This window comes from Pituophis catenifer, unplaced genomic scaffold (genome assembly GCF_029215685.1).
Source record: "Pituophis catenifer annectens isolate HBS135680 unplaced genomic scaffold, rPitCat1.0.hap2 SCAF_2, whole genome shotgun sequence".
NCBI lineage: Eukaryota > Metazoa > Chordata > Lepidosauria > Squamata > Colubridae > Pituophis > Pituophis catenifer.
The window spans coordinates 195939520-195949853 of record NW_027256882.1 but is presented as its reverse complement, the minus strand read 5'-3'; the positions used below and the strand labels follow the sequence as shown (position 1 = coordinate 195949853).

General features: G+C 38.8%; 1 protein-coding gene across 1 annotated transcript; it reads left to right on the top strand.

Moving 5' to 3' along the window:
- The first annotated feature begins 4134 nt into the window (after window positions 1-4134).
- On the top strand, window positions 4135-8515 carry LRRC14B (leucine rich repeat containing 14B). The gene is made up of 2 exons (XM_070938476.1): window positions 4135-5049; window positions 6942-8515. The coding sequence occupies exons 1-2, from the start codon at window positions 4145-4147 to the stop codon at window positions 7585-7587; spliced, it is 1551 nt and encodes a 516-aa protein (XP_070794577.1). The 5' UTR covers window positions 4135-4144; the 3' UTR covers window positions 7588-8515.
- The last annotated feature ends 1819 nt before the right edge of the window (window positions 8516-10334 follow it).

The window sequence follows — 10334 nt, the reverse complement described above, 5'->3', positions numbered from 1 at the left end:
TTCAAATGCTACTTTATGTTCCCAAGACATGTGATTTCTCATCACAAACATTTATTCTAATGGTTCAGACTTCTGTTCTCAGTCTGCAAACCCTGGTACAGTTTGTAAAAACGTGATTTTATAGTATAAACTCTGGCAGAGATTTTTTGATGACAAAAACTGGCTTAGTCCCACTTGGGAGAAACCAAGGATCTGATCTGCAATTGATTTATTTGGGCATTTGCAGTCCCTATGCTAAAAGTATGTGAATGAATGAATGAATGAATGAATGAATGAATGAATGAATGAATGAGTCAGTCAGTCAGTCAGTCAATCAATCAACCAACAAACCAACAAACCAATCAATCAATCAATCAATTTTCATGTTTCTCTGTTTTCCAGCAGGTCCCGTTTTTCAAATGCAGAGATACACATCAACCCCATCTAAACATTAAAAAAACCTGAATATACTGTAGTGTAAACACACTTCTTTTTGTTTTTGTTTTAATGAAATATTTTTAAAATGTGAGCTATTCAACCTAGTGCTTTCCATTTGTGTTTCAGATCAATATTCATCAGCTACCATTCCAATTCATAACGCTGACTGAGGATCATGGGAATTGGGTTTCAGACATCTAAGCATCATGTTAGAGAAAACATTATTAACTAATCAAATGCCCTTGATTTTCTTGATTTATCTATCAGTATTTTTACAATGTTTTTCAATATGATGCATAGGCAGCAATATTGTGCACTCATTACAGACAGATGTTATTTGCGAAAAACAAAAACCCTTCCACTCAGATTAACTATTGCAAATATATAGAAAGCTCCAATTATAATTTCAATTTTTTTCAAAGGAATTTCACTACTGTCAGAAAAATAAATGTTGCAATGATATTTTGAAATGCATAACAATGACGCTTCCTTAGCCTATCCTATGCTGAGTCAAAAAGCTGGGAGGAAACATTGCTCATCTTCATTAAAAGAGATATCTAGAGATTTGTTTAATTTTACTTTTTTCTTGAACTTCACTAATCAGCCTTGGAAGTATTATTCCATTTGTATCAAGTCTAATACAACTATGTTTGATTCAGAATGACAAAGCTTATGAGCTGAACAGGTCCTGTGACAGTGCTAGACAACACCCTCAGAATCCTAAATGAAGTAAAACAAAATAATTTTCTGAGAATTAAACGTTGGTGTGAAATTATCACATCTCATGAGATTCAAGCAACAACATGCTTGGCAATGACATCAGCCAAACTTGCAAGATTTGGATTTTTTTTGACACAGGTGCCTTGATCCAGTGAAAGGTTATTGTCCCTTGTGTTGAACCATTGACTGTCCCAAGAGTAAGAGATTATGTCCACTGTTTCCCCAATATATCACAAGACTGCAGTGGACATCATCCCTATCTAAGGGACACTGATGGTGCTGGTTTGGAATCATAGGACTTGTAATTCAACACATTTAAAGGCCAACTCAGACAAGACTGACATTTAATGTTATATGTCAGACAGAATAGGAAAAAAACTACATTTTCTTAGGCTTTTAGAGTCAGTTAGAAAACTCCATGGACAACTGAGTTAAGCACAACTTCAGGGAGATAGTCCTTTTATAAATTGAAACTATAAAAGAGTTAAGATCCTGCAGATTGCAAATATTTGGCTTCATAACCTCTGGCACCTTTATGTCCTGATTGCTTATGATCCCTTTTTACTAACTATTCTATTATTTCCTGTGATTGCTAACATTGATTTCTGCCAATCCTGGTTTTGGTCTGCAGATGGATCTACCGATGAGCAATTGTTGAATCATCTACCCAGAGGCATGGAGGTTCTTCAGGCTAACACTAAAACTATGCCCACATTTTGCTGCACCCTCATACCAAGCACTTTACTCAAGGATCACATACCACATTCCTTCCTGCTGAATTGTTACAAAGTTCCTGTTAATCTTTTTGGATGGGGTTAACGTCTTGCTGAACAATTTTTGTAGGTTTAAGGTTGACTATGGTCAATCTGTGCAATTTGTGGCTCACAGGCAGGAAGGAGAGTTGAAGAAAGAAGCATCTATCTACAAAGGATACTTTGTACATTTAATTCTGAATTAGATTTTTAGGGATAAGCCACTAAATTTAAGGGATCTAAAGCTGGCAAAAGAGTCATCTCAGAAGGTGAAGCAACCGACATCCCAAAGGCAAATAAAGCCCCAAGTCTCCCTTTTTGTAACCTTGTAGCTACCTCTGCAGATAATTGTTGAAAACTGGGGGCACCATTTCTTTCCATTTTGAGGTGGGAAATATAGGAAACAATTTAAGTTTAACTTCTAACGTTGGTTTAACAAACTTTAACCCAGCTCTCCCAAAAATGAAAACATGAAAAGAGAGAGAGAGAGAGAGAGAGAGAGAGAGAGAGAGAGAGGAGAAAAGAGAATCTTGGCCACATCTGTACAGAAGGGCTTACGATTATTTGAGGGAAATAAGGTTAGTAGGTGGGACCATTAGACCTGTTCTGCTACATGATTTTGTTAACTTTGGCTCTCTTTTACCAGCCTAAAAGTCTAAAAGAAAGTTCTTTACAATTTAGATAGGGCAGTGCTTACACCTGGAAATCCTACAGATGTATTGGATGTGCTGGGTGGAAGTTTTAGAAGTTGTGCTCTGAACATATCTGATTTGATAGTGAAGCTCTAAGTGTTGTGGCCCGTCAGACTCAGATGATGAGGAGGTTGGGTAGGAACTTGGGCCAGTTCTGGAGTATGGGGAAAGCTCTGATGGATGCTCTGTGTCGAACCCAGAGATAGAGCTAGGGCTGTCCAACATTTCCCAGCCACTGGAGAGGCAGCTGCCTTTGCAGGCTCAGATGAGTGAGGAGGAAGAACAGCTGGGGCCTGTTCCAGATGCACGTATGTGCAGAAAAGTTAGGAGAGGTGAACACTGGAGGACAAGGACTCGGGAAGCAAGGCACTCGTGGACTCTGAATGGCCCCTCCCTGGCTGGGGAATAAATAGAAGGAAGGGGGAGTGGTTGTCGTAGGAGACAACAGTTCGTATTTCTGAAGATTTGCTCATTGTGTTTCATGCCACAAAGACTGCTTGCCAGAACTTAATTTACAGCCATTCGGCTGGGAGCTCAGGGCCTTGCAATTATCACAAGGAACTGATAAGGTTTGTTACTGCAGTTAACTCCTTGAAGGACTATTGCCTGGACTTTTCGGTGGGTGAATGTAATTAATTCACAAGAAGTAAATAAAGAGGGGGTTTTCATGACAAGGAGTCTGTTTCTTGTTTCGGCTAAGGCTGGGTCAGAACACTAAGAGCATGTAAACTAAATCACATGACTATAGATAACTGGAGCTGATTCATATGTTGATTAAACACTGCATGCATCTTTTTATAGTGGAAAGACAAAGGAAAGGTTTGTACCATCCAAATATTTATTACATGGTATTTTTTTTCCTTTCATTTTTATACTGAGACTTTCCAGTCATTAATTCATGAAACCTATGAATGATTTTTTTAAATTGATATGTCTATAATTGTTCGTCTTAGAGGGAGTGTATCTCTGATCATTGAGTCTATCAGCAACTGAGGAGTTTCATAACAGGATCATTTGCTGGAAATGAACCACTAGACTCGGTGCACATTGATTTGCTTCAACAAATCTTGTGTTCTTTGTTGCATGATGTGATGAATTTTAAGTCTTTAGATAAAAATCATTAAACACCTCAGTAAATACATATTTACCTCACGTTTCCTAGTGGTTTTATTTTATGACTAGGTGAATTAATGGTTTCAAAATGTCGTATTGTTTTATATAGTGCAAATATTCATTTTGGAAGCTGTCTTTGGGAAGTCGAACAGAATTATCTTTAACAAGGTGACTGAAAATATTTTTAAGGAAATACCAACTATAAGTCTGACTTTGCTCTTGTTCACAAAAGATTATGCAAATGACCCCCTGCGAAACTAACTCAGGAGTTAAAGTTGTCAGATGTATGTCTGATACCAAAATAGTCGCTTAAATTTAGCATGTGATGTGACTGTTGCCTTCCCAGATCCTCCCAAACGCCACCACAGCAGCTGCAACTAAAAATAGAAGATGATAAGAGAGAGGGTCAGAAAACAGATCCCGAGTAACTGACAGAATCACAAAGCAGCCATGTACTCACTACGGTTTCTGAGTGCTGAAGTTCTGGTATCCAAGGGGCAGTTGGTAAGACAGAACCTGAGCCATCTTGCCCACAACCTCTTCCCTCTTCTTTTTAAGGCAAGCTACTTACAGGAGCAAGTGGAGGTGATTCATGACCTGGTGGAGAACTGGCCACTGGCCGAATTCAATATTGGAAAGTTACTGGGAAAGACAGCTGATCACCCAGAAGACATCAGTAACCGAGCCTGTTCTCTGTGCCTGGCCAGCTGCCTAGCTGGTTTGAAGGACTATGTTTTGAATTGCTCATCACCCTACGCGAAACGACTCAAAACAGTGGACTTAACAGGCATAAAGGATGTTGAAGTTCAGCTCTGCCCTTGTAGAAAAGCAATGGGACGGTGGGCCCGGACAGAGCTGCTCTCAAGGACCTGCTATGATCTGCTGGTGAACATGCAAAACTTGCCCTTCCTTCCGGATGTGTTTGAGGTCTCAGTGGATGTCTTTGCCGACATCTTTGTTACTGAACGAAGCTATGAGGTAGTTGTCCAGGCCTTGCTAATGAGGTGTCACTGCCCACTCAAAATCCGCTGCAAAGCCTTCCGAGTGGACAATCTGGCTCTAAGGAAGCTCTTCTACATCATAAAGCTTACAGAGCCTTCTTCCCTGGGCAAGTTTGAAGTAGTTCACAATGTTAGGCTCCATATGGAACATTTGCAAGTGCTTTTTAATAACGTCCAGTTTCCTAAATTGGCATCGTTCACACTGCCAGCTGGGACCTTTGATGTGAGAAGGTTCACACCAGACGATGAAGCCATTCTTTCAGGAATTGGGGAAAAGATGAGCCAAATGACTCAGCTGACAGAGCTGAGCCTGGCATTTTCCATCCTCACCGGACGGCTCCGTAAACTGCTCAGGTAATGCGTTCCAGATTGCTTTTGCTGGTGAGTCAAAGTGCCCAGCAGTTGGAAATGCATGAAGAAAGGATGAGGTATCACTGCAACTACTGTTGCTGGGAGGAAGGCATGGTGATGGAGAACAGCAATTGCATGTTGCTTTTTAATTGATAATAAGTCACTTACTCACCAGGATGGTTCCATTTTATTCCTTTCCTTTCCTTTACTTTTATTAGACTTCTATACCGCCCTTCTCCCGAGGGACTCAGGGCGGTGTTCAGCCATATTAAAACACATAAAATTTACAAAATTTAAAAACCATTAAAATCAAATATACAAAAATTTGGCCCACAAATTAAAAACTAACATACACCCATTAAAATTCATATTCATATTAGGCCAGCCCGGCTTGTTGAATCAAGAGGGTCTTCAGGGCGCGGCGAAAGGTGTGCAGGTCGGGGATCATTCCAGTCTTTCTTGGAAAGGAATTGAATCTGACAGAAACCAGCTGGCTCAAATTGTCTCCTAGACATTCTAGCTAAGAGAAATGAACTCAGATTTTCAGTGGCTCAAGCCAATGTTTAATAAGAGACCAATGAAATGCTCCCATGGGGATTTCTGGATAAAATATTTTGCTGAAAGGTTTTCAACCTGCAATATATGAGACATTTTATACTTTGGGGTTAATAGTTAATAGTTCTGAGCAGTAAGTATCCAGTGGGTACAGATTACACTACTATGAGCAACAGTGCCTTTTCCAATTCTCTGATTGTTTTACCCTTTCCTTTGGTTTACAGAACATATTTATATAACTTTACTGAAAAGTAAATGAAAAATGTGTGTAAGACTGATCTGTAATCATGATTTTAAAAATGTAGCAGTTTGGGGGAAAATTTTATTGGGATCTGATCAAGTCCTAAATGATAAACCAAAGGAAAGTCTCTTTCTATACAAAGTATTTATATTTCACATATGAAAATAATATCTCAATTGTAATTTGCTATAAAAACAGGTTTCTACTACTGTAGAAGATCTAATTTTTTTATCCCAAAACTATATTGGGGGCATTTTCTGAGCCAACAATCAATAATATTTATAATTAAAAAAATATATGGGAACCTCATGTCTGTGGCTTGATAGGCATTGCTAGATTTTGGGGAAGGGAAAGTATCTGTGTTCAGTAAATGTTATATTATTAGAGCTTTGTGTCAGCTCATTGACTGTTAGACATCTTCATTTGGTCATGAAGAACCCTGAATCAATATTTTGATCAATTTTGTGGGCACTCTAAATAATTTGGTATATCATATCCTGGTTCGACCTCTCCACTGTTCAGCCCTACTCTTTCTGGAATACTTGAAAATAAAGTGTCTCAGCCTCAATACAAATGTTCTGTTTACATCTCGACTCTGTGTGAATGGAAACTAATTTATTTCTACTTTCTTCTTCCTGTACTTCAATCAGCCACCAATCTATATGAGGACTTTTCCTCTTATCCCATGGCTGCTAAATTTGCTCAGAGTCTTTGATGAGGAACTTTATTAAAAGCCTCTTGAAATGCCAAATAAACAAGGTCTGGCAAATGAATCGCATCCACTTACTTGATGAAACTTTCAAATGTCTCTAAAAAATTAGTGAGGCAGAAATTACCATTGCATAAACCATAGTAAAGAATTAGCAAGATGTTGCCATATGCCCAGATGACCATTCTATTTTTTAATACCACTTTTCCACCAATTTACTTAGCTAGGTGATCTATACTTTCCTGGACCCCTTTAAAAAAATTGACGTTAGAGCCATTTGCCATTCTTATGTTACAGAGGCTAGTTATGCATGTTTATTTATCTTGTTTTTAAAAGCTGTAGAATGGATTAGTACAATTATTGGATTTGTGATTTTATTGAACTTTCCAGTCCTTTGAAGACACCGCTGAAAATGCTGGATGTTTCTAACTGTTTGCTGAACCATCTTGACATGGCTTATTTAGCCAATAGCCTGCATTCTGAGAACCTAGAAGCTCTTGATATCAGTGGACACGATGTGGCTGATTTGTACCCATCAACCTTCTTCAAACTCCTGAACCATTCCTCTTATACACTGAAAAGTCTCACGCTTGAGGAATGCAACATTCAGGACATTCATATCAACATGCTGATTTTAGGATTGGTTCCTTGTCGGAAATTAGAGGAGCTGAAGTTCCTTGGAAATCCTCTATCTTCTCGAGCCTTGAAATGCCTTTTTAATATTTTCATTGATTTTCCAAGGCTGAAATATATTGAATTTCCAGTTCCGAGAGATTGCTATGCAAACAACATCAGTTACCCAATTGGTGAAAGTGATCTTTCGAAATTTGACCACCAGAAATATGAGAGAATAGTCGAAGAACTTCACATGATTTTATTGCAAGCAAAACGAGAAGACATCAAGGCTTCTACTCCCCTCTATGGAGGGTATGATGCTGCAATACAGGAAACAGGAAACGAACTGGGAATTTCTTTGTTAAAGTCATTCCAAGATGCCCTACAAAATTTCACCGTGGCCCTTAAGGAAATGAGTTGAAGTTTGAAGCTGAACAAGTACATGCAAACGAAATATGAGCACATATGGAGAATTGAAAATCTCCAAATCTTGTGGTACCCTCAAACTGATATCTCCCATGGCTGTTCTATAATCATCCCCTTTGATACTGGTTTGATCTTCCAACATCTTCATTTCTTGAGAAAATTAAGACATACATACTAAAAATAAGATAAATCACAAATCTATAAAAAAGTAGACATGCACATAGTGACACTTATCTATTCCCTATTACACAATCCAATGTTGCACTCCTGTTAGGGAATTACAGAGTAAGCCCCAATGCAGTAAATGCAAAACTGCAACCCACATTGCATCCTTCCACATTTATTTTTATAGATATTTTGGCAAGAAATTGAAGCCCTCACTGGCAATAAAATATTTGATATGGATGCTAAATAGATGGTTGTTTCAGAATGCTTCGATATATGGTACTTACTATTTTAAGATCATGAGCCAACCTGAGATTTCACTCACAAGAACCGGTTGTAAAAATTTGTAGTAGTTCCGAGAACCAGTAATAACATTGGCTGGCCACACCCCTGAACCGGTCCCCGGCCCGGTCACCACTCACTTACTCCGCCCACCTCATCAGAGGCTTTTTTTTTTAAACTTTTAAAAGCATTTTTTCTGCAACCTCTCCAGCTGAAGAGGTGGTAAAAAAATGCTTTGAAAAGCCTCTGACGATCCCAGATGAGTTGCCTGATCGGCAGAGGCTTTTCAAAGCATTTTTTTCTGCAACCTCTTAAGGTTTTAAAAGTAAAAAAAAAAAAAAAAAAAGTTGGCCACGCCCACCCAGTCACATTACCCTCCACCAAGCCACACCCACAAAATAAGCCACGCCCACAGAACCGGTACTAAAAAAATTTAGAACTCACCCCTAATTATGGAGAATTAACAAGTATATTAATTCTTAATATTTAAATATAAATAAATAAATATTGAAATGAGTTTTTCTCTTAGAATTCTTATTTTTCTACTTACCGGTAGCTTCTTATTCGCTAGCACTTTATCTGCCAGATTCTGAACCAAAAAGGGAAATACAGGCAGTTGTCAAATTACAACAATTCATTTAGTGACCCTTCAAAGTTACAATGGCACTGAAAAAAGAGACTTATGACCGTTCTTAACACTTACGACCTTTGCAGCATCCCCATGGTCACATGATCAAAATTCAGATGCTTGGCAACTGACTCATATTTATGACCGTTGCTGTGTTCCAGGGTCATGTGATCCCCTTTTGTGACCTTCTGATGAGCAAAGTCAATGGGGAATCCAGATTCACTTAACAACCATGTTACTAATTTAACAAATGAAATGATTTACTTAACAACTTTGGCAGGAAAAGTCATAAAATGATTTTTTATGACTCTGGGCAAACTCACTTAACAAATGTCTCACTTAGCAACATAAATTTTGGGCTCAACTGTGGTCGTAACTTGAGGACTACCTGTACAATCGATGGATTTTCCTCATCCACTGGGAAAAACCTTACTCCTGAACTGTAACAACAGGTGGGCCTTGAGAACGTAAAAATGAGGTACTCCCATTCTCCCTCCTCATCTTTGGGAAGGAGGAATGGAAAGTACAGGTAGTCCTTGACTTACAACAATTCGTTTAGTGAAAGTTACAATGGCACCTCAAAAAACTGATGACCCTTTGTCACACATATGACCGTTGCAGTAGCCCCAGGGTCAAAATTTGGCCCCTTGATAACTCATAATTGTATATTTATGACGGTTGCAGTGTCCCAGGACCATGTGTTCATATTTTGCGACCTTCTGACAAGCAAAGTCAATGGGGAAGGCAGGTTTACTTAACAACCGTGTTACTAATTAACCCACTGCAGTGATTCATTTAACAACTCTCACAAGAAAGGTTGTAAAATAGGACAAAACTCATTTAACAACTCTCTTGGTTAGTAATGCAAATTTTGGGCTCAGGTTCTGGTGGTAATTCGAGGACTATCTGTCATCCCATCAGGGGAAGGAGGAACAGAAAGGGAGAGAGACCCTACACAAAACACAGAAAGAGCAAAATTTGCTGATCAGGGGAAAGAGTTTGTCAAGGGTGACTTCAGTATCACTCCTCTTCCTTTTCCTCCCTGCCTGTCTGGGGATTATAGGTTAGCTTCACTCGCAGCACTCTAATACACAGTACAAGGTCTGTACAGAGTCCTCACAGAAGCTCTAGCACAGTATTTTCCAAGCCTGACAACTTCAGAAAGTATGAAGAACACTGCTCTGCACCAGAGTGGATAACCTGAAACCCCAGGTCGCTTGAGGTCTCCAATTTGGCTAATGTTTTTTTCCCCCCTGCATTCATCAAGACTCTGTTTAATTTCTGAAAATCAAGTGGAGAATTTCCCACTATTGTGAAAGTAGTAGTCTAATGTAAACCCTGGATAGCATGATATGTGCATTAAAAGACTAAAAAAAAAAAAAAATCCTTTCTAAAGGATTTTAGAAGGGGAAATCCTTCTAAATCCTAGAAATTTTTTTCTAGGAGGGAAAATCTGGTTTAGCCAGCATGTCAGGTACAGATTATAGTGCTGCCTTATTTGACCTTTGACCCTCCCCAAAATATACAGTGGAATGTGTCCTTCCTACCACCACCCCTTTAAAAAAGATTTCCAAACTTTTAAGCAACAGTGCCAAGGAAGCCCTATAGACTAGATATAAATCTCTGATCCAAAGCATCTTATGTTCAATCAGGAAAACCAGAATGCA